The sequence below is a fragment of the Lacerta agilis genome, chromosome 2 (genome assembly GCF_009819535.1).
Source record: "Lacerta agilis isolate rLacAgi1 chromosome 2, rLacAgi1.pri, whole genome shotgun sequence".
Lineage (NCBI taxonomy): Eukaryota > Metazoa > Chordata > Lepidosauria > Squamata > Lacertidae > Lacerta > Lacerta agilis.
The window spans coordinates 34,924,081-34,948,652 of record NC_046313.1 but is presented as its reverse complement, the minus strand read 5'-3'; the positions used below and the strand labels follow the sequence as shown (position 1 = coordinate 34,948,652).

The 24,572-nt window shown below is 44.3% G+C and overlaps 1 protein-coding gene across 1 annotated transcript in view; it reads left to right on the top strand.

The window, feature by feature from the left end:
• Positions 1 to 877: 877 nt before the first annotated feature.
• The window catches only part of GAS7 (growth arrest specific 7), a 131,741-nt gene continuing 108,046 nt past the window's right edge, over positions 878 to 24,572 (top strand). The window contains exon 1 of the mRNA XM_033139478.1: positions 878 to 1,133. Coding sequence (XP_032995369.1) covers positions 915 to 1,133 — 219 coding nt within the window. The 5' untranslated portion in view covers positions 878 to 914. The remainder of the gene's footprint in view (positions 1,134 to 24,572) is intronic.

The window sequence follows — 24,572 nt, the reverse complement described above, 5'->3', positions numbered from 1 at the left end:
AACAGTATGAAAATTCATTATCCATAAAAATCATAAACATTCTCATCAATAGTTCTTGTTGGCATCTCATAGCCATTAGAGGAAGTATAGCCACACTACCGGTAATATCTTTACTCATTTTAATTATATTTTTTAATTTCTGCTGTCTGGCAGAGCAAAACAATTTTATGCAGGGGTCCCGCTGTTCAATGACTGCTACAAAGTCTTTAAATTTTACATGTATTGACTATGTTTTAATTTAATGATGCAATTTTGGCGGCGGGGGTGGGTAGTTTTACTATCTGTAGTGGCGCTTGGGTGAAAACACACCAAACTAGGTCTGTCCAACTCACCAAGCACCCGGAAAGCGTGCCCGCATGACACACGTGTTCGATGAATTCACACGCATTTTGTGCTTCAACGCCCCTCCCCCTCTTTTCGGTGTACATCACAACCATTTTACCGGTAAGTCCGAAAAGGCACCGACGCCGGATTCCTACCGATACAATGCAAGTGGGCGGCGAAGAAACGCAAAAATCCGGCTCGTGTTTGACAGGGGCGGCGGGACGAAACAACGGGGGCGAAGAGGAGGCGGAGGCGCCGCTGCCCCGTCCCGTCCCGTCCCCCTCCTCGCTTCCCCTCTCCGCGCGTGCAAAGAGGGCGTGCAGCCTTGGCTGGGACTCCGGTGTGCGTGCGCGTGTGAGAGGGCGGGCGCGGCAGCGGTCCGCCTGTCCCAGGGGGCGGTGCAGGGAAGCGAGGCGGCCAATCCGCCGGCCGGGCTGACGGGGAGGGACGCGAGGGGGGCCAGGCGAGCAGGCAGGCAGGCAGGCAAGCAGGCTCGCTCCCGGCAGCCAGAGGCGCTCGGCTCAACAGCACCTGTGGCGGCCAGAGCCGAGTTAGTTGGGCAAGTCGCTCGCTCGCTCGCTGGCTAGGGGATGCCGCCGCCCGGGCAGGAGCGGGCGCTGCCGGTGCTAGGCGCGCGCTGCAGGACCCTGTACCCTTTCTCCGGGGAGAGGCACCGGCACGGGCTGCGCTTCGCGGCGGGGGAGCTGCTCACCGTCCTCCAGGCGGGGCCCGACGGCGGCTGGTGGGAAGGAGAGACCGCCGAAGGGCTCCGGGGCTGGTTCCCGGCCAGCTACGTCCAGCTGATCGAGGTGAGGGGCAGGGCAGGGCAGGGGGGAAGGCGGGCGGTCTGCAGTTCAGCATGGGGGTGTGTGGGGTGGTGGGCTCGGGTGATGGCAACGGGGCTGCCTCGTAGGGCAGTGGGCGGACTGTTGCATGTGGAGGGGAGAAGGCGCTGGCCCCGAGTTCGGGTCTTGCCAAGTTTGCTCTGCCGTGGTTGTTAGGCGCCCCTGCGACGGGTTTCTTCACCTTGTGGGCATCTGATGAGTGTTGGTAGGGGTATTATGTGGGGAATTGTTGGGGTGGTTCCACGAGGTACCGGCGTGGGGTTACTTGATTATTGTTGTTGTTATTATTATTATTATTATTGATCACGGGTTTGTGTGAGGTGTTTTGAGCTTGGCTGGCTGACTGCAGCGAGGGAGGCGTGCATCCTGCTTGGTGGCCCTCGCTGTGGAACATGGAGGAAGGGGTTCCCTTTGAAGTGTGCATGCCTTAACAGACCCCTTCTGGCATGTGGAGGTGGTGTGGGTTGCAGAGTGGTGCAGCCTCTTGTGCAGTGTGCAGAGCTGCTGCTGCTGCTGTTGTAGGATGTGCAGTGTTTGTGGGGTGCTGTGAAGATGCTCCCTTTGCTATAGATAACCCGAGTGCCTGTTTTGTGGGTGTCTCTTGTTTACGAGCAGTATGGTCAACAATGTTGGGGTCCTCTTAACTGCTTCTCCAGTGTGAAGAGAGGCTGCCTAGAGAAGCACCTCTTTCTTCCACTCTGTGGTTTCCACCGCACAAGAGCTCTCCACATTCTTAAGCTTTGTTTTCCCAAGGTGTGTAGGTGGGCTGCTTTCTGCATGAAGTGTTTGTTCCATGTATGAACCATGGGTGAGAAACATGCTCTGCTGAAGACCCATTTCGGCACATGATGAGATGAGTAACTCTCATTCCCTCCCCCTCAACCCAGTGGGAAGGGCTGCAGCTCTGTGGTGGAACCCTTCATTGGTAAACAGAAGGTCTCAGGTTCAATCCATGGGGCATTTCTAGGTAGGGCTGGCTGGGCAATTCTATCACCTGAAAAACATTGGAGAGCTGCTACCAGCTAAGAGCAAATCTTGACAACACTGATCTTGATGGATTAATGTCAAAAGCTGTCTGTGAAAATGGGCCGCTTCTTCACCATATTTCCAACCAGATGTGGATTCTTTTCTCTGACAGGATTGCTGCCTGCATAGCATGTTTTCCTGTGGCTGAGTATGAATATATATATTTTTTAAATATAGAAACCCAAACAGATATTCTATACTAATCATAAATTTACTGTCTCTAGCCTTTTATTGGAAGATAGCAATGTTTACATAAGAGGAAAATTTGGTAGACCGCACCACTGATGAGAGAAGAGAAGAACCCTCTGTTTAAAGCTGTGCTAAGCACATGTGACATATATGCCAATCAATGCGCTTGAACTTTTACTTTGGCGGGATTTATTTCTTAAATAATCAGCTCAGCTCAATGCAATTTGGTTCTAGGATGTGCTCTGCTGCCCAAGTGCAGCTGAATGGTGTTGATGTAATATGGTCCCATTGCACAGCTGAGCCAGGATCATTACTTACATGTTTATTAATTTGGTGTTGTCATTTATTGCTTAGGAAGGCTGTTGGCCAAGCTTTAAGCTTGGTATGGTGCAGTCTAGTGACACCCTGGATTCCAGTTAGGAGATGTGCCAGATGTTGTGTCTATACACCATCTTTAATGATGCTTTGTAAGCATCTATGGCACAAACAATCTGTCAGGTCATATGGTTTTCAGAATCATAAGTATTTCCAAGTAAACTTTCAGCACCACAAATTTCCCATCTGTGTTGTTCTTAAGGGATCTGTGGATGTATCACCAAAAAATGCCCAATTCTGCTGCCAAGAAATGCAAGATTTGCTAGGCCTCTATGATCGGACTAGACAAGCCAAATAAAATAAAATGATAGATGAATATATTTGATTTCTTCTGACTGCAAAATGCAGAGTAATTGTTCATCATGCAGTTTGCGGTATTTTCCTAGGGACGAAATATAATGGTGGTCAGTGTGTGTGCTTTTTTAGGGAGGGCTCTGTAGATATTAGGAAGGCTGTCGCTTTGTTTCCTGTATGCTGTGCAAGCACACAAGGGGAAGGGCAAGTACAGTGGAAGGTAATTTAGAATAGGGTGTAAATAACCAATTGTGTGGTCACCTGTGGTGAATTAGAATCAGGATCCCCTCCTGGAAACTTGACAGAGAATGTTTTTGAAACTGTTTAAAGGGTAGGTCCTTTAGTCTCTTTGTCTGTTGAAAAAGGTATTTGTGAACTGGTGTTCCTGTAGAATATTGGAAGTCTGGCTCAGGTGAGTCAAAAGCTTCCAGCACAATAACAGTTGCATCCTGAACATTCCAGCTTGTATTGTCACTACTCTTGCACTTGGTTTGCTGATAAGGACCTTGAATTGGTTGGCCAAGCTGTGGAGAAGAGTTCTGGTGTGTATTTTTTTTTTTTATAAAGCCTGTTGTTTTGTACAGCAAATACTCAAATGTGTGCATTACTGCCACATGGTCCTTCCGCAGATTTCTACCTTTTTGTGGAGAAATGTGCTGTTGACATTGCTGCCACCTGAAAAATGATTCAAAGGGTTTTCCTTGCTGCATGTAATCTAGTCTAGATGAAGTTGCTGTGCCTGCTCTTCAGAGTCGTGGGAGGCTGTGTTCTCATATGGTATGTGCCTCAATCCAGCTGATATGGGGGAAAGCAGTATGGATGCTCTCCCATTGGCATTTGGAGATGTATCCTGCATGTAATAAACTGCTGGTTAGGACATGCACAAGGATGAAGTGGAAAAGAGGAATTTCATCCATACAGAGTTTGGCTTTGCTTTCTCAACCCAAGTTCAGAAATTCCATTCTTTTTCTCTTTGCTTATTTTTGTGCTTGCATCCATGCAGTGAAATAAATGTCTTCTGCACAATTACTATGAAGAAAAGATATTGGGGTGTTTAACAAACCCTTGGAGTGGGGTGGTTTGTTTGTTTTGGAATGCAACCTTAGAACCTTTAGCTGTTGACAGTTTGCAGAAATTTGTATATTTGAAATAGAGCTCTCTCTGGGCTCAGATTTAGGTAAATGCTGAAACAGTTGTAGCTTTATACAGTGTTTGATTTAAAACACCCCACCCCCAATATATTTAATCACCTTCGAGATCCAAGTTGTAAGGGATACTTAAGAAAGTACACAGGTTCTTTCGCATATGAAGGGCACGTTTCCGAATAATTTGGTGTACACTGACTGTTCACTCCCTTTCCTGTTTTTGAAGCTTAAAACCCTAACCCTTTTGCTGTAGCAGTAATATGTATCTCCTTATTACTGCTCCAGGCTGGCGCTGTTTCTGAAGTGGTTCTTATGTGTTGTTTGTTTCCCCATCAGAGTGTAATTGCTCTCAATGACTTCATTCCTGTTAGGCCTGTTTGAGATGACAGGGTAATAATGACCATAACCTTATTCATACTGTAATGCCTACAAATTCATATATAATTTGATTTGCATCAAAGAACTAGGGTATTGGACAGAAGGAAGAAAGTATAGCAAGACATCTGGGGTGGTAGGACTTTCCTCTGCCAAATATTGGGAACTACCGTAGACTTGGTTCAAGGGCAAATAACAGGAACCCAGGCTCTTAGTTGATGAGGTGAACAGTAGCTGAATCAAAATTGTGAGGAGCAACTTGGCACCTGGCTCGCAGGAAGAATGTGATGCATTTGAAGAAATATGATAATCTTAGATAGCTGTTTATATAAATTTCTAGCCCACATGAGACCTGGGAGGATCTTGTAAAAATATCTGGAAACAGAAGGAGGGAGCAAGGTTGAATGTTCTTCCAACATTTTGCAGATGAAAACTAGGTCTTTTGTGTAACACTTAGAATCATAGAGTTGGAAGAGACCACAAGGGCCATCCAGTCCAACCCCCTGCCCCCCTTACAAGTTTTTTTTTTTTGTTTTTGGTTGGCATGCTGTCTGTCTTGGGAGACAATGGAAGAGTGTGCCTTCGGAGGTGAAGTCAAACCACTGGAGAGTTACAGCTGACTACAGGCACCAGGCCTGTTGGCATACCAACTTTGTGTTACAAAGACGTCTGCAAACGTGACATGCAGCCTGGCAGCGTTAACACTTACAAGTATCGTTCTCTACATGAAGCCTTCTCTCTCACTGTTGCACATAGACAAAGACTGTGTTCCACCTGTTCTGAGCTGAGTTGAAAGATTCTCTAGTAAAACATGTTTGTCCTACAGCTGCTGTGTTCAGACATAAGGTCCAAACCATGGTTCAATGCTATGAGAACATGTGAGCTTCATTTCAGGTTCGCTGTGCCCTTCATCCTTGAGGGTCCTGCTGAATTGCAGTTTTATCTTATGCACCTTAGGTGAAGAAGGGAACTGACCTGCAGGGCCAGCTGAAAGCTTGGGGGGCAGGGTGCCCTGGGCAAGCTGCCCTTGATATCACTTAGTAGTTGATGGGAGGAAGTGCTGAGCAGAGCCCTAGACTCACATGGCATATCTGTGCTCACCAGTGTCACTATATTATGCTGCCCCATCCAGGATGTCTGTCTGTCATGTGGTGAGTTCTCATGAGGTGAGTACAACTTTATGGGCTGGAAGCTTAAGATGACTGCATAGGCCCAACCCCCCTCCCCCCCCCCCGTCCCTGCTGCTACTCAGCTGTGGTGCAGCTGGCAGCCCATGGCAGGAGCAGTAGGCTCCCTGGTATGTGTTGTGGTGGCACCAGGCCTGTTGGTGTGCAGAGAAAAAGGAAGGCAGTGTGTGGATTTGGGCTTCTCTGGAGAGACATTTTAGCTTCTGCAGCAGCCTATAATTTGAAAGTGACACATCGCCTTATTTCACCACCTGTCCTTAATTTACTATATGTTGTTAATGCAGTGCAACCCTACGCATGTTTATCTGCAGTTAAGTCCTATTGTGTTTGTTGGGTCTTGCTCCTTAACAAATGGCAATAGGATTGCAGCCTTAATAATAATAATAATAATAATAATAACGTTATTGCTTATACCCCACCCATCTGGCTGGGTCTCCCCAGCCACTCTGGGTGGCTCCCAACAGAATAATAATAATAATAATAATAAGCAATAAAACATTAAACATTAAAAACTTCCTTAAACTGTTGTTTGTAAACAACTGTTGTTGTTTGCATTTGATCCTGGAATGGTGACACCTGCACAACATTAATATTTTGCAAAGGGTTATTTGGACATTATTGGATGGTTGATGTTTCTTTGACTGATGGCTTTGGGAAATCACTTATGCAAAGAAGCAGCAGCCAATGTAAATTTCGCTCTTCTGAAGACTGTCAGGACTTTTTATAGCTACTGTCACCTCCCATAGTTGCACATCTCTCTTGCGAAGCATAATGTCTCATTCCAGTACTGAAGGAGACAGCTTGGGAATTGGAACTTCTGCCAGCATCCATCCATTTGCTGAGAGCTGCTGTTGTTTTCAGTGGGTATCAGTTTTATATATGGATTGGGGGGGGGGGAGAGAAACAGATTTTCAAAATAGTTTTGCTTGCCAGGCATCTAAGAGATCAGTTGTTTCCTATATGCCGCCGGCATGCTCACCTTAGCAAAGTATGCATGTTTGTTTTGCCACATTATTCGTGGGATATTGGGGTGACTCATTCATTACTCTTTTGCAGGTACACAATGATATACCTGAAATGGCAAGATAGGTAGTCCAGGGATTCTCTTGCACTGTGATAAGCAGTATGTGTGGACCACTGTCTGCAAACTTACTGCATTTATTCCCTCTGTAGGGAACTCCAGCACAGTGAACAGATGTGGAAGTGGAGCACCAAAGGATGATGTGGGGGGGGGGGGGTCCTCAGTGCCCCGGAGAAGGGAATCATATTTTAATATGCTGTATGTTCAATTATTCATCTTTCACTTTGGCCTTGAAATTACAAACTGGCCCAGGGTTGAAGAGGGTCAAGGGGTTGTTGTGGCAAGACAAGTGACCACATAAGCAAACCTTTCATACTATTGTATCCTGTGTGTGCGGGGTCAGTTAACACTTCACTCCCCTTTGTGTCTTGGCTTTGCACAGGGTTGAAATCTGAGCTAAATGAGGGAATAGCTCTGGCAAGCTGTTCTGTCTCCATCTACACTGTTATGGAGCCCTTTGCTAGGTTTGCGCCAGAATCAGTGGGAAGAGTTCATGTTGCTACTCCTTGTTTGACCTAGAAAATGCCCCCTGTTGAAAATTAAGGGACTCTTTTAAGCTTTGTTTAAAAGTCATCATAAAGTGTGATGGTCTCGTGGAGGCTAAAGTGGAACAAACAATCCCGAGAATTCACTGTGGTTTAGTTAGAAGTAGTTGGATTCAAGCCTTGGCTGAACTACACCCTTCTCACCTGAAAGTCAGGTCCCTTAATCCCAGCTGTTTAATGTAGGCGGTGGCTCCTGAATGGGAAGGGAAAGTCAGCTGTGCATGTTCAGAGGCATGACAGCTTTGATAACTCACGGCTGATTCAGACAACTGTTTTTCAACAAAATGAAGTCACTGTATGATTTGGCTTTCTGGTGGGAGATACTTCAACAGTGAAGCTAGGATTGTGAATGCTCAGACACATGCCAATATTAAGAACATTCATATAGACCCCCCCCCCGCCATGTGAGGCCAGATGTCCAGCTGTGTCCTACAGTGGGGAGCGAAAAGCACAGAACAAGGTTATGATGGAGACGTCATGTTTCAGAGATCTGCTTGGACCTTCCTTTTTAAAAAATTCTAAAAGGTTAGAGGAATGAAAGTGCTCAGCTTCTCTCTCTCTCTCTCTGTCTCTGTGTGAGTGTGGACACACATGCACACGTATATGCAACCATTTTTTAAAGGTACAAATTATGGTTTGGGTGCCGGTGGCGCGGGAATTGCTACTTGTCACTAGGCTAGTAATATTGCAGGCGCTATCCATTCAGGCAGTCATAGTCCACAGAGCATTGCTAGGGAAGTGCTAGCTGGAGAAACTTGCATTTTTCTAGCGACAAAACATTATGGCTTGAGTGCTGGTAAAATGCACCCTGCTACTTAATTCTAAGATGTCTGGGCTGCATCATCTTCAACAACTGAGGAACAAAAGTGCTGTTTTCTGGAAAGGTATATTGGCTTGGATTCTTTACAAAAACAAATAGCTGTGAAGCTTTGTGCTCAAATCAGTAAACTGGTAAGACCCCCCCCCCCAAGTGGTTTGTTTGCGATACATTTTTTTTAAAAAAATAAAATATCACACCATTTTCCTCAATGAAAATATTGCAGCTCCAAACAGATTCTTTTATTGTATGTATTGTGCTTGTATGTCTTTTATAGAAAGAGGTTCATTTGCTAAACTCTATAAATCTAGAAGAATCCAGGAAAGAATAACACTGAGAAGAGCCCCCTGGGAGAGGTGCATAGGAAATGCAGCTTATTTTATAATTGTTTGGATCAGAAAATACAAAAGTTTCCTACCCAGTATTATATGAGCCTATCTATTCCATATAGTAGTAGTATTTGGATGAATGCAGTATAGTCCCTATTCTGGTCCAGTAGTATCTGGATTGCACCAGGTTTTGGAATGCTGGTGTAATGTGTAATGTGTGAAGTGTGGTCCTAACTTTTTTTTATACACCTCCCAGTAGTTTTTTTACCTGTATACAATATGTCTATCCAGTCAAAAAGAGAGACAGATGTCAAAATCTGGTGTTTTGCTAAGAGAAAGTGCTGTTTAAGATACCTTAAGAAAATGAGCATCTCCTCCATCAAACAACTTGCACAAAACATGGGCCAATTGCAAAGCATTTGGATGGCTTTGTGTGGGGAGTTGCTAAGAAAGAAACACTGAGAAGGGCTGGTGTTGCTTTAGCTGCAGGTCAAGCATGCATTCATCCATCTCTCGGTTCTAGCCCTGGTAAGGTTTGACTGAGATTAGGCACCCCCTGAAAAGAATGTGTACCTTTCTTGTAGGTAAGGAGATAAGGATAAGGGCAGGGTGTTTGAAGGAGGTGGGAAATCATAGCTCAGTGACTCAGGGATTCCAGTTTCAATCCCTGGCGTGAGGCTCTTAATCTCAGGTCCTGCATTTGAGTCCCACATTGGGCAAAAAGATTCCTGCATTTTGATGTTAAATGTCTGTGTTGAATGAGCATGATGGGGGGTGGGGGTGAGCACACTAGCACTTGCATGAAGATTGGACCACTGTAGTGGGAAATGGAACCCTTTAATTTTTCTTGGTTGGGAAAAAAAAATCGTTTCTGTTTTCTAGTAATTGTAGTCAACTTTTGGCCTAAGCTGTGGCTTGGTTTTGCAGCTTCATAAATTAACTTTGACTGCTGGTTTGGGCTGTGTGTGTGTGTGTGTAAAAATACAGCAAATGTTGGCTGCTGCTTATGTTCCCCTTCACTTACCCTTGGCCACAAGCTGCCCCCACGCCCACATGCTAGGTGTGTCTATCTGCAAAGGAAAGTGTGCATGCATCATTTTTCCATGTGTTTAGGAATCTGCACAACTGGGGAACTTCCAGAATACGTGGAAAACACATAGGCGATCATTTGCAGACACCTGCACCTATATCACCATGTGACCCCAGGGCCAGGGGTGTAGCCCCACAGTCCCACTCTCTGTGTGGTACCTCTTTATGCAATGCATACATGGAGAGGCCTTTACTTGGAAGCTAATCCTGTTTATTTCAGGCCAACCTTTTACTCCCAATGTTTGGTTGTGTATGGGTGAGGGGACAGGGAAAATAAGATTTGGCCTGAGGTGTGAAACGGTTTAAGGTGGATAGAATGCTTCCAAGAGTCATGTTTGCATGATGGTGAGAAGCAGCTATGTACAAGAATCAGCTAATGCTTGGTTTTCACTGAGGGAACTGCATATGTTTGAAGATGAGTCTTCATACAGCTATGGTGGAGTACCTCTTGGACAGTGGCATTCATCAGACCTCTGGTCAGTGCTGCTGCTGCTTACTGAAAAGAAGAGAGGGAGGGGCAAGGCTGGCGCAGAGCCAGTCCAGCACTCCTGCTGGTGCATTTGCAGCTTGCTGCTGCCCCCCTCCCTCCAGGTAATCAGCAGCGACACCCCCCCCCCCAATCTCACTATCTGATACTGATGCACACCTTGCAACCAGAACATTTGGCATGTACCTTTAAATGCCCTGATGCAGTGAGAGAACGGCAGCCATGGTTTCCTGATTCTGTCATCTGCATACCTGTGTGTTACACCTAGGGCAGTGGTGGGCCTTGGGGTCTCAAATTTCAGTGGTGCCCTGTGCGATGCCAAAATTCAGCACCTCACCTTCCATTCTACATAATAGTTGTGGAGCTGCCTGCAGCGCCCCCGAAATTCCATGACCAGTGCAACCAGTTGTGCTCCCCTAAATCTGCCTTTGGCTAGAGTTCTGCTCACTAAAATGGATGAGGGAAGAGCAATGGAAAACAAGATTGGGGAGGGCACTGGCAATACAGGTTTGCAGTGGCTGTATTGGCCTATTGGGAAGCTTGAGTGGGTGCGTTCTGTGACCAAAGGGCAAGGTGGCCTCTTTTATTGAGCTTGAAGCTACACAGGTGTCTAGAGAATTTTATTGATGAGCGGCCCTATAAACTTCAATAATTATAGCTGTAAGTATTCACACCATTAATGGAAGCCTGAGATGAAGTTACAGACCTAACCCCATCAATCCTAAGATTTCACAACTCAGACCATGTCCTGGGATTTTTAAGAAGGCAAAAAGAGGATTTCCTCTTCTGAATAAATTAAGGGTCTGTGCAGTTATGTCGGTTTCTTGAGTTGGTTTAAATCTTATAGATATGGAACGTTTAGTTTGCCAAGAAATGCATTCTCTTGATTTACTGTCAGCATGTTTTCTAGGGCAGAACTTCCTTTATGTTCACTAACCAGCATTTTGCTTTTATGGGAGTACAGTGCTTTGGATTGTGCTGTCTGAACTGGCAGTGTAATTATAATTGCAGGTATTTTATTAGGATCTACTCTTTATTTGTGCTTATAAATATGCATCATAGTAGTATGGGATTATACCTTACTTTGATTGACACTTTGGGATTTTGCAATTCTTTTCACTTGGAATGTAACTGGGCCTGTAACTCACAGATACGAGCCTCTCTTGTGCAATAGAGCTATGGGTATATATTTCTTTACAGCAGACAGAAGCTTGCTTAATAAACGAGTCTGTATGAGCTGAAATGACAAGTGCGGAAGTTACTCAGCATTGCTAATTTGATCTTCCCTTGATTATTCTTTCCCCAGCATCTAGTGTGTATATATTTGGCTGAATGACTAGCCGGATTGGTTATAGAGCAGCAGAAAAATGGGTATTTATTGTGCATCATCTGGGAACTGGAACAAGCTGTGAATTTGAAGATGGCGCAACAGCTCTGTTTATAGGGAACAGAAGCTAATAGTTAAGTTGGGCTTCTTATGTTGCGCTTTTATGTGGTACACTTCAGCACCACTTCTAATGTTTAATGGGATATTGAAGAGATGTGTTTGAGAGACCTAGGAAGATCACCACCAAGCATGTGAGTCAAGGGTGTGTGGGCACATTTTGCATTCTGTTCAGGATAGGCGTGGGTGCTTGCCTACACAAAAGACAGAATGCACTTATGCGACTCTTTCTTCAACGCAGAAGGGTGTTCCCAGCAATTGTCCCATCACCCAAGGCATGGGGCATATTGTTGTTACTTTAGCAAGACGTGCCTTTATGAGTTTGTGTGCTCCTAATCAAAGCACCTATAATGAAGTCCAGTCCTGGATTAAAAGTATGTAAATAATTGCATCATCCACCATAACTGTGGAAGGGTAATTGCAATGTTTTTAAAAGTATCTTTTGCTTTGCAAGGATGTGCTGTGCTATAGCATCATGGAGGTATCTGAGACATTACAGATAGGCATTTTAGAATATTTTCTTGAGGTAACTATGGACATCAGGCTTGATGTTTTGTAAAATGGGATATAGGACTCCCACAATCTTAGTGAATAGAATTGAATTATTTCGGGGGGCAGAGCATCAAGTGTATTAATGTTGTGTGTGTGAATATGTGTGTGCCTGTTAGGTAACATGGCTATTGTAAAAAAAATATTACTAGCTCCCTAGGATGACCCAAACCTAGGGATTGGAAGATTTACAATTGTGAAAGCAGTTCTGTTTTCTTGGAATCTTTTACGGCACAAGTGATGTATTTTTAACAAACATAACAATCTGTATTGTGTAATTTTGTGTACCAGTACATGGCAAGGGCAGAACAAATGATCTTTTTGTTAACTGAAGCATCATGATCAATGATGTATAGCAGAAAAATGCAACTTTTCAAGCTGCATTGCAGTGCTCATAGACTCTGACTCAGTCCAGCATCTCATTTGAAAATGGGCAACAATGGAGCTTCAGTACAGGGGGAAAGTGTTTGTGAAGTGAGTGTTCTAGATTCAGGCAAAACCTTCCTATTGATTCTCAAAGGTTTGATATGTGCTATGCTCCAAAATACAAATTGTGCTCTAAGTAGTGTGTTTTAAAATTATTTACTAGTTTTAAGTTTCTGTGTATAAAAGGTAAACATGTTTTTTGTGCTTACCTCGCTGCACAGGCTGGGCTTCATTAAGTGTGGAGACTTACTGGTAGTTTGGAACAGTATTAGTTGCCTCTAAGGAGTTGGGTTAGGTTATCACTGGCAGTCTCAATTCAGATTCTATTATCCATGAGTGGTTTCATTATATTCCTTAGATAGTCCCAGAAAAGTGGAAATTATTTAGTCTTCAGTATTGCAGGGCAGCAGCAGCAGATACCAGTATATCATGGATCTGGCTTTGGTGAACAGGTGACTGGTAAATGGTTTGGTTGTGGTGGTTCAATTAGACCATTGTTATGGATTTAGACTTTTGGTAGCAATGACTCCCTTCAAGGTACAGCAGGTGTCCACCGTGGAATCTGTGAGATTCCTGAATGCTTTTGGGGTTCTCCCAGTTAGCATGACTGGTGCTCTTCCATAATCTTTGTCTGTATGTGGAACAGAGAAATGGAAAGGGTCATTATGGCCCATCTGGTCTCATGGATGTAAGAAGGCCTCCTTGGTTTGGGGGAGAACTCCAGGTGACCAGACAATAGCAAGAGTGCAAGTGGTGCAAGTACTGTACCAAATGCAATTGAGAACAGTTGAGAGTGCACTTTTGTGCCTACCATGCAGCAGTGATGGTGGTGAACAAAGCTTGCTTTTCCACCGCCTTTGCATCTTCAAGAAGCTGGCTGGGAGCGCTTTCCCCAGTGATGAAGGGGCTGCTGCGATCATTCCACAAAGGCACCAAGCAGTTGGAGGCCTGCTGTGATAGACAGAGCCCTGAATGGTTTGAGACTCATTTAGCAGAAAGACAATACAGTATTGGAGAAATTCTCTCTGTGTTGGAGGGAGTCTCTGTTAGTAGAATGGAATGTTCTCCCTCTTGAGATGAGATGGTGCGACGAACCTCCACCTCAGACTCTCCCCTTGTTACTAAGTTACGTTTTTACTCAGGTGTTCTGGGTCAAATTAACACGCACCCCACCTGTCCCTTTGAGGTCCGTCTGTTATTGTCTTTCCCTTTGTTTAATAAACTGGGAATTTCTTAATAACGGGGGTTTTCCTGTCCAGCGGCCGTGGCCGGTTATTTCCACTGCTCTGGGCTTTGGGGTTTAACCTCTCTTTTGCCTATAGTTCGGGGCCTCTCTTTGTTAGATCCCCTCACTATACCAGTTGACTAAGCCCTCTTAGCAACTCTGTGGCAATCCCAGGTTTTTCTATCGCCTTTCAGAATAGTTTTGCCCTTTACCTGAATTCCCCTCCTCAAGAGCTTGTATAACCTGCTGAACCAAAAGAACGACGACTTGGCTCAAAAACAAGAGATCTTTATTGAGTACAGAGCATAGCGGTTTCAGTATAGGTTCATAAGCTTAGTTTGTTAACCGTGTATATTCTTCGTTTCATCAACATAAACACATCTTTAACGTTCCTAACCTAAACTAAACCTAACCTCGCCCCACACCCTCCTTCTTCAGTCACCACTCTCCAACCCTCTCACACCATCAACCAACCACCTCTAACGGCTGCTCCCTCCTTTTAAATAGCGGAATGTCCCGCTTCCCAAGGGTGTCTGTCACTCAAATAGGGGAGTCCATTAACCCTTCAAACTCCATGGGTCTCTAAACAGCCCCTAACTATGACCTGATTCATTACAGATGGGCACCGACACTGAATGGACTCCAGTTTGGGGTTACAAAGTTTATCTTTCATTGAATCTTTGAGCAGTAAGAATATAATGGTCAGAATAAGGTTTACGTATATTGATTTTTATCAGAAATGCCTTTACTCTGGGCATATTGATCCATATTGTTGTTTGTATGGTATCTGTAAGCCATTCTGAGAATGTATAGTGATGTGTGGGACATGAATCTACTAAATGAATAAATGGGACTTGGTACAAGTTGGAAAACCTTATTGCCCACCTGTATTTACCAACCTATGAAGACACATCCCAGCAGTTCATACATCCATGATTTGTCCTGAATCTCCACTTTGAACCAACTGCCTGTTTGTAGCTGGACATCAGTGTCAAGTTGGAGGTTATAGAAAGGCTTCTAAGTCCATATAAGTGGTTAGCACAAAGCAAATGTTGTTTACTGCAGTTGCGGAATTGCACTTAGACGAGTGGATTACAATGTGATTTATAAGACTTGGCAGACATGGCTTGTGTAATGTGAAACCTTAGGTTCTCGAGCAGATGATTCCTGGGGTCCCTTGCATCCTCCCCCTCCCTTTTGGTGCATTTAGTTCACAGTGTAACACAGTGTAAGATGTGAGGCACATTTATGAGTTGGCATAACATTTTTGCACGTAGTTGCAACCAAGACCTGTGATTCAAAACAGGAGAGGGCTCTTTGCAATCTATGGTGTCAACAGCTTCTGACTTCCTGTCTTGCACCACCTGTGTCCTAATAGGACTAACTCTTTATCTTAAGCCAAGTAATCACTTTCAATAGTGAAATCTTAGAAAGAGTTCAGACTCTGTCATCTTGCACCCTGTGAGATTGGGTTTTACAAATAGTAACCTCTCAATAGGATTGTGGTAAAGTTATTAGTGCTCCTGTGATGTACACAAGTGAGTCCTAACAGTACATGCAAATGTTTGTTTTAATTGCTCGTGTCTGATGGAGTCTGTGCCTGTTATGGTGCTAGCTTAAAAGCATGTTACCGCTGCTAAAAGTCATCTCCATTTCCTAAATGTAGAAATGGATAATGACTTGCAAAGGAAAGTCCTGGGTCTTTTTACTTATCTAGGTCTCATTTGTAGCAGATTGTTACTGTGGTTTTGGCACGTCTCTTGACTGGTTCTGGATTGTTCTTTACATATCTGCTGGACTTAGTTGCTTCCTTGGGACTATAAACATGGGATACTTTTAAAGTTACGTTAAATATGTGCAAATACTTTAGTGTACTCCCATGTACCAATAACTTACATGCGTGTAACAAAAGAGGAGAGATGAACTCTGAAAAGCGGTAGTATTTGTTACCTCTTGTTGAAGCAGCTTTCACAGATAGGCCTGACTGTAACCTTCCAAAATAGCTCAGAGATCTTTTAATGACTCCTTACTAGGGACATTGGAGAATTTTGATGGGAATGGGAGGAGAAATTGCCAGTTTCACTTATTCACCCCTTAAATCAATCCAGCAAACACGACTGGCACTGCTGCTGCTGTTGCTTTCCACCCACAAATGATACATCATTGATTACATGCACCCCGATTTGCACTGAGTTCCCTTTGCCTCACTGGTGAGAGCCAGTGTGGTGTAGTGGTTAAGAGTGGTAGACTCGTAATCTGGGGAACCGGGTTTGCGTCTCCGCTCCTCCACATGAAGCTGCTGGGTGACCTTGGGCTAGTCACACTTCTTTGAAGTCTCTTAGCCCCACTCAGCTCACAGAGTGTTTGTTGTGGGGGAGGAAGGGAAAGGAGATTGTTAGCTGCTTTGAGAATCCTTAGGGTAGTGATAAAGCGGGATATCAAATCCAAACTCTTCTTAAATGAATGGGGTGGAATACTGTACGTTGCACAATTAATCGTGCAGGTTAAGTAACAAATAGTGTACATTAGTGGACTGCAAGACAAATAGTGTGGTTTTTGGTAGAAGGCTAACTGCAGTGAAATGGAAACCGTGCTGCTCGTGATGAATGCAGTACGGAAAGAGGGAGGTGGGGAGGAGGAAGCCTCCTTACACTCCCAGCCTCTACCTACTTTCCCCCCTTGGATAGTCACTTTTCTGCAAAAGGAGAAATGTTTGATTCTGGCTGGCACTTTCTTTTAGGCCTGAACTGTTCTCACAGCACTTGCTGAGATATTGTATGTTCCACAGCAAACGTTTCAGCATGGGGCTTAATTCGTCTTCCTCTCCGGTGGCTGCTTGCCTGAGACATATGAGTCCTGCACATCTGGCTCACATGGTTCTGACACTGCAGCTGACACACCATGCCAGGTCTTTCCAGATGATCATTTTTATTGAGATGGAAATGTTTAGCTTGGTGGCTTTAGGCGTTTTTCATACCTGAAGCAAAAAGTCAGAATGACAGCTCTTCGTTACTAACTTAAAAAAACAAAATAATAAGCTTGGGTATGATGAGCTAGGGGAAGAAAATTGTGATTTCTTAGGAATTTGCTGCACAGAGTGAGTGCTCCATGTTGCTTCATTATAAGGCTGGCTCCGGGTGTTATTGAGTTGGAGTGGTGGTTCCAGATGACATTTTCCAATGCAATTGTGATGAAATCACTTATTATTTAATGTTTTGGTGCTGGAATATGCTGTTATTCCCTGCCAGTTACTTTCCTTTCAGTCACCGCATGTGTATTATGCTGTGATTTGGTCTTCATTTGGCCAACCTTTGCTTTGAAAGCCTTGCCATAGGAACACAGGACTCTCTGCCTTATACAGTCCATTGGCCCTGTATTGTCTACACTGAAGGGCACCAGCTCTCCCAAGTTTTCAGGCAGAGATTCTTTCAGTTCTTAATCCCCCCCCCCTTAGACAGAGAGCTCATGTGGTCTTAGGAAGCTCCTCAGACCTGGAGTGCACACCTTTTACAAGCAGAAAACCGCAACCAACCAGCCATCCCCAAGTGGAGCAATCCCTCACAGCAATTTCCCCACACTTTCCCCCCTCCACCCCCAGGAAAATTGCTATAGCTTGGTAGCAGAGCACATGTACTGCAAGCAGAAGTCCCAGGTTCAATCCCTGGCATCTCCAGGTTGGGTCAGGAGAGATCCCTGTCTGAAACTCTGGAAAGCCACTATTCAGAGTAAAAAGGTAAAGGTAAAGGACCCCTGACAGTTAAGTCCAGTTGCGAATGACACTGGGGTTGCGGCGCTCATCTTGCTTTACAGGCCGAGGGAACTGACGTTTGTCTGCAGACAGTTTTTCTGGGCCATGTGGCCAGCATGACTAAGCTGCTTCTGGGGCAACGGAACACCAAAACCAGAGCAGTGCACGGAAATGCTGTTTGCCTTCCTGCCGGAGTGGTACCTATTTATCTACTTGCACTTTTTTTGGCATGCTTTCGCACTGCTTGGTTGGCAGGAACTGTTCAGTGTAAACAATGCTAACTAAGCTAGATGGACCAGTGGTCTGACTTAATATAAGCTGGCTTCCAATGCTTCTCCTGTCCTGCCCTCATCCCGCGCAAAGCAATCACTTTTGTCCATCGTGTGCAGGGAGTATAGACTGGAGACAGTAGCTGGATACCAAAAATAAAGTCTAGTCTTGCCTCATTCATCCCCCTGTCTGGTGAGGCTTTTCTGCTTCTTGTATGGACCTCACCAATAGCAGCTTGAATAGGAAGGATGCTTGGGTACTAGGAAACTTCTCTTTCTGCTGCTTCTGAATCTCAGTAAGGTAAGTTTGGCCTTAGTCTTACTTAAAATTGTGTACCGGCTTTCAAATTATGTATTAGCTTGAAGTCCCCTCCTCATAGCAATACCTTGCTTGGAAAAAACCAAGCGCCGGTGCACTGCAGTCATTTCTTTTCAATGCGTAAATCCAGCTCAGAAACCTCTACAGTTAGCAGGAATAAAACGAGCCATTGTGTATCTGGCACATTATCTGAATGTGAGATTCACCATCCTATTGTTTTCCAGCAACCTCCTGACCCCCAGTCCTGTTCACGCTAGACATTGCAGGGGAGGTTTGAACTTGCGATGGAAAATAAAAGCTTTCCTCTCCCTGCCGTTTAGGCGATGAGAGTTCAATTGCAAATTGATTTCTTTTGTATTTCCTCTGCCGAACAGCCCCTGACCACAGGATTAGCTCTGCTTAATTAGTAGCTCAGTGATGGCTCCTGTTGTGTGAAAATGGCTTCACCTTGGCTTTGTGATGCTGAGGTTTGTGTTTCCTTCAGCTGAAGGAACAAAAAGATGGGAAAGCCAGGGCACTTTTCTACTCATACCCAAGTGCTGGAGAAAGGTTTTTTTCCTGGGTGGAATTCATTGGTGGGTTGATTATTTAATGCCTATACCGCTTAATATGTTAAAAAAAATCTTGATAAGCAGCGTACAAAAAACCCCTGAAGCAATCTAAAGAAAATACTACAAAAATGAAAGAGTGTCTCTCTTTGTGTTTAGATGTATTCAAGTCTCCATGGCCAGATGAACTACATCCAAGAGTATTAAAAGAACTGGCAGAGGTGATTTCAGAACCACTGGCAGTAATCTTTGAGAATTCCTGGAGAACAGGCGAAGTGCCAGCAGACTGGAGGAGGGCAAATGTTGTCCCTATTTTCAAAAAGGGGAAAAGAGAGGACCCAAACAATTACTGCCCAGTCAGCCTGACATCAATACCAGGAAAGATTCTAGAGCAGATCATTAAGCAAACAGTCTGTGAGCACCTAGAAAGGAACACTGTGATAACTAAAAGTCAGCGTGGGTTTCTGAAAAATAAGTCATGTCAGACTAACCTGATCTCATTTTTTGACAGAATTACAAGCCTGGTAGATGAAGGGAATGCTGTGGATATTGCCTATCTTGATTTCAGCAAGGCCTTTGACAAGGTGCCCCATGATGTTCTTGTAAGGAAGCTGGTAAAATGTGGGCTGGACAATGCTACCATTCAGTGGATTTGTAGCTGGCTGACTGACCGAACCCAAAGGGTGCTCATCAATGGCTCCTCTTCATCCTGGAGAGAAGTGACTAGTGGGGTGCCACAGGGTTCTGTCTTGGGCCCAGTCTTATTCAACATCTTCATCAATGACTTGGATGATGGGCTTGAGGACATCCTGATCAAGTTTGCAGATGACACCAAATTGGGAGGGGTGGCTAATACCCCAGAGGACAGGATCACACTTCAAAATGACCTTAACAGATTAGACAACTGGGCCAAAGCAAACAAGATGAATTTTAACAAGGAGAAATGTAAAGTACTACACTTGGGCAAAAAAATGAAAGGCACAAATACAGGATGGGTGACACCTGGCTTGAGAGCAGTGCATGTGAAAAGGATCTAGGAGTCTTGGTAGACCACAAACTTGACATGAGTCAACAGTGTGATGCAGCAGCTAAAAAAGCCAATGCAATTCTGGGCTGCATCAAAAGGAGTATAGCGTCTAGATCAAGGGAAGTAATAGTACCACTATATTCTGCTCTGGTCAGACCTCACCTGGAATACTGTATCCAGTTCTGGGCACCACAGTTTAAGAAGGATACTGACAAGCTGGAACGTGTCCAGTAGAGGGCAACCAAAATGGTCAAAGGCCTGGAAACAATGCCTTATGAGGAGCGGCTTAGGGAGCTGGATATATTTAGCCTGGAGAAGAGAAGGTTAAGGGGTGATATGATAGCCATGTTCAAATATATAAAAGGATGTCATATAGAGGAGGGTGAAAGGCTGTTTTCTGCTGCTCCAGAGAAGCGGACACGGTGCAATGGATTCAAACTACAAGAAAGAAGATTCCACCTAAACATTAGGAAGAACTTCCTGACAGTGAGAGCTGTTCGGCAGTGGAATTTGCTACCAAGGAGTGTGGTGGAGTCTCCTTCTTTGGAGGTCTTTAAGCAGAGGCTTGACAGCCATCTGTCAGAAATGCTTTGATGGTGTTTCCTGCTTGGCAGGGGGTTGGACTGGATGGCCCTTGTGGTCTCTTCCAATTCTATGATTCTATGATTTGTGTTGTTCTGTGTTCAAAGCAGCCTCAGCAACTTGCATCTTTTTGCACACAGTGCGTATTTGCAAGATTTGGATAAATGCGAATTTTGAAAGATGGGGGTGGGTGTTTTGGTTTGGATATTGTTTCAGAATGTGTGAATTAGGAAGCAATTAGGTACGTGAACTGAATCAAATTTCTTGCCCATCCTTACCTTCAAGACAGGCTGCTGCCCTTCCTTCCTTCCTTCCTTCCTTCCTTCCTTCCTTCCTGGTAGGAAGTAGGAAAAGCATTTGCATAACTATATGATTACATACCGAACCAGTTCCTGCTAGCACCACTTTAAAATTGGCAGGAGGCTGTCCAGGATGCTCCTGCTGAGATCCTGACCCAAGAGGGAGAGTGCAGCAGGCTGCTGTGTCCTCCATGTAGGTTAGGCATTCAAGCAAGGCAGTGAGGAGTGATGGGAAAGAAACTGTTGACAGTGGCTGTGGGAGAGCAGTTGTGCCAGGTGGGGACAGTGACCAAGGTGGTAGTGGGCTATTGAGGGCACCTTGCCCAAGTCCCTCAAAGCATAGCTTCCGAAAAAGAATCCCTGCTGAATGTTTTTATACATCACAACGTAGATTTAAGGTAACTTTGCAACTGATGCTAATAACTCTGTTTTATTATCCCCTACCCCACCCCCGGAAGTCAAATTTGTGAATATGGTTCATCGGCGATCACTTTTTCAAATGACCAAAGTGGCTACTAAGTTCAAAAGACCTGCTGTACAAATAGATCTGGTTCAGGTGATCGTATCTCAACTCATTATGCGGCAGTGAATTCAAGCTCTTTGCTGGTATGTAGAGCCCCTTCACTTGAGCTGCGCTTAAACTTGGAAGTGTCTAACCAATCATTAGTTTCCCATTTCATCCAAACTTGGAAATGATGGTCGCCAGTTTAAGAACATCTGCTGCAGCTAGTGCTTAAGGAGGAGCGAACTTAACCACAAGCCTGGGATAGGATGCCACACTAAGCCATATCTTGGCTCAGCTGCCACCCAATACTGATTTAAAAGGACTGGAGAGGCGCAAAGCGGCTGCAGTCTCATCCCTGGTAGCTTGCATCTTCACATATTAGCACTAAGCTATGGTTTGGCTTGCCATTCCTTGCAGATTTAGCCATTATGAGGTATACAAATAAAATAAGCTATACTGCTTTTTGCAACCTTGACTGTATATAAGGGTATGCCTCTAAAGGTTTCAAAAATGGTACCCTGTATGTGTTTTTGGCCCGTTGCTTGACATTTACAATAGTAAAAATATGTAGGAGGAATAGAGGTGTGATATGCATCCTGAATCTGCTATGTGGCCCCATGAAGTCTTAAGGGCAAATATCCGTGTGCACTGTGAGATTATTGTACTGGAAAACAGCCTGTGACCTCTCCCACACTAAGAAAATGTTGTATGAAGCATTACTAAGGAAATAAAGTAGAAAGGTTGCAAGGATTCAGTCCAGGACGGCAATAAACAATGGTTTTCTCTATTTTTGTTGTTTAAAGTATAAAACAAATTCCAGTTACAACGATTGTTAACTCCAGGACAAGGGCCTGTTTCGTTTATTCTTCATCAGCTATCGTTTCTTAGTTTCATGGTCTAAGTGTACCGAGTGTGTGAAACATTACTAAGGACATGAAAACATCAATATATGAATGTGCAATTGTTATCACTGTGAGTCATCGCTACCCAGACCCAGGAAACTCAAAGCATCTCACAAGCAATATTACTCTTTCCAGGTGCTTTCCCTAGATGGTGGCATGTGCTACTCAGCATGTGCTGCTTAGCTTAGGCACTGCAGCTTTCAGGAAGTGATGACCTTTGGTTAGAACTTAACTTGAACCTGACTTTATAAAAGAAGTTTGGGAAGAAGCGGCAGGAGATGCAGGTCACCAGCTGGACTGAGGTGGTGGCACACCTGTGATAAGAAACCAATGAACTACATTTCGGCAAATCTGTTAATATAGCAGGTAAGGTGCAAGGCTGTGGAAAATCACAGTACAAAAGGTTGGAATTGAGGCAAGTGTAAACTGCAGGCCTAAGCATGCTTACTTGGAAGTAAGCCTCCCTGAACTCAGTTGGAGTTACATCCAAGTAAGCATGCAGTAAAGCCAGGTACCACCGGTAATTGGAAGCAATTTAGGAGAAACTCGAGTGTAAGCAAAGAGAGAATTCTAAGCGACCAACTGCAGGATTCAGAAGGAAGTGACATTGGTTGTTTTGCCTGGATACTTCTGAAGAGCTGTCTGCCGCGGTTCCACAAGGAAATGGTCAGTAAATCAAGAAAGTGACATGTTGGGCATGCATTTTTGATAAGGTTCTGACTGCAAGAAATTCCTTGTAGCTGGTTTTATTAGAGTGGGGGACGAAAGTCTGGCGTAATGGAATATCCTTGAAAGATGTTGTTGCGCATCTGCTGGATGCTGTGCCATAATGCACAAATTGATAGTACAGTATGTTCTTTTTCTTTGCCCTCTACCCCACATCTGTTTTCCTTGATCAGGCAAACGGCATTGACTTTATCAGACTGTGTTGCAGCAGAGATTAATATTGGTCTGCCTCCCTTTAAGCCCCATCCCTGATTTACACCAGCAAGCTTTTTCTTCTCTGTTGGACAGTGGAGAAGAAGGTACATCAACTTCCTTGTGTTTAATCCTTTCAGGATAAGAATATCCCAGCCCAAGACCTGTCACTGAAAAGCAGCTTCATAGCCCAGCCCTGGCTGCTGAAAGAATATTCCTCTTCTGATGTTTACATCTTGCTTTTCTTTTAACTAGTAGGATGCATTCCAGACTGTCCCCTTTTAAGAAACTGGTAACCTTTATAGAACTAGCTACAAATCTATATGCTTTAAGAAACGAAAAACACAGTAATCTTTAGAGGACAATATTAGCTGTGTTGCTATGGTGCAGTGTGGGGGCGGCTAATTAGACACAGATACATACAAAGTTTTCTGGTGTCCATGGCAACTATCAGGCGTAAGAAGAAGAAGAAGAAGAAAAATACAGTAACTTGAAATGGTTCCCCCCACACTTTATCCTTCCTAGATAGTGTAGCTTTTGTGTTTTGCTTCTATTGTGAAATTTTGCAATGATGTTTGAAAGGAGAATTCTACTTTCATTTCATTAAGAGCCTTTCGACAGATGGGGCAGGTTTAGCCTGTATACACTTGTCACCTCCTTCCTGACAATTGCAAGGAGACCTATTGATTATGGTAGAAAGGTAAATTTGTGATAGAGGGAGGTGACTTCGACACAGTTGCACTGGATAGAATGCAGGTGAAAAGGGAGATCCCAGACTGGGTTTGAGATAAAGCCAATTCAGGTGAGATTTGTGTCTATGTGGGGAAGAACATTTTTTTTGCATTTGTGTGTGTGGTGTTTTAATTCTAGTGGCAAATTATGACCTGTGCTCCTGAAGGTTGGTTCGTTAGGCTGCTTCATTATGCAAATAATTCTGTCCAGCCTGCAAAGCACCAGCTCGTCATGTACCCAGTAATGGTGTGCACTGACCCCAAGTTGCAGTGAATGCTTATAAGTGAGAAGGCAAGAAAATGTGTTTTCTTCCTTTGCAGCATACATAGGATCTATATCGAGATATGCATGCAGAAAGTCTTAGGTAGCAGAACTGGGAAAGAAATGTGCCTGAGGCCTTGGGAGACCCACCATTGGTGGGAGTTGACAATACTGGGTTAATACGTCAACAAAGAAGTATTGTGAAACTGCTGTGTGGAATTTATTACTGGATTTGACACTGTCAGACAGGCTCAGTTAAGACTGGGAGTGGCCACCTCATCACAGAAAGTTATTGTCTCTCTCTCGTTGTCCATATATACTTGCTTTTCTAATTCATTACCAGTTAGGAATGGGTCACACCCACTTTGATTGGATCTTTTCCTCTTTTGAATGAATCTCGTTTTCCTCTGTGTGCTTTGTGGCACACCCATCTCTTGCATTGCTGGGCCTGTGACCTCACTTTGTAATAACATCCACCACATTCCCCCTACCCCCATTGCCTGTACCTCTGTGTGTGTGTGCGCGCGCGCATGCTTTTATGTGCCAACTGAGGATAGCCATATGTGTCTCATGGAATGGTCTGTGGCTTACATAAGCTCTAGGAAAGAAGCTGAATGGCATTTAGTTCCAGATAAGTTCCAATGGCTATGGATCCAAAAGTTGCATAGTTTAACACTGTACTGTCACCTAGAAATAGAACCAGCCCATTT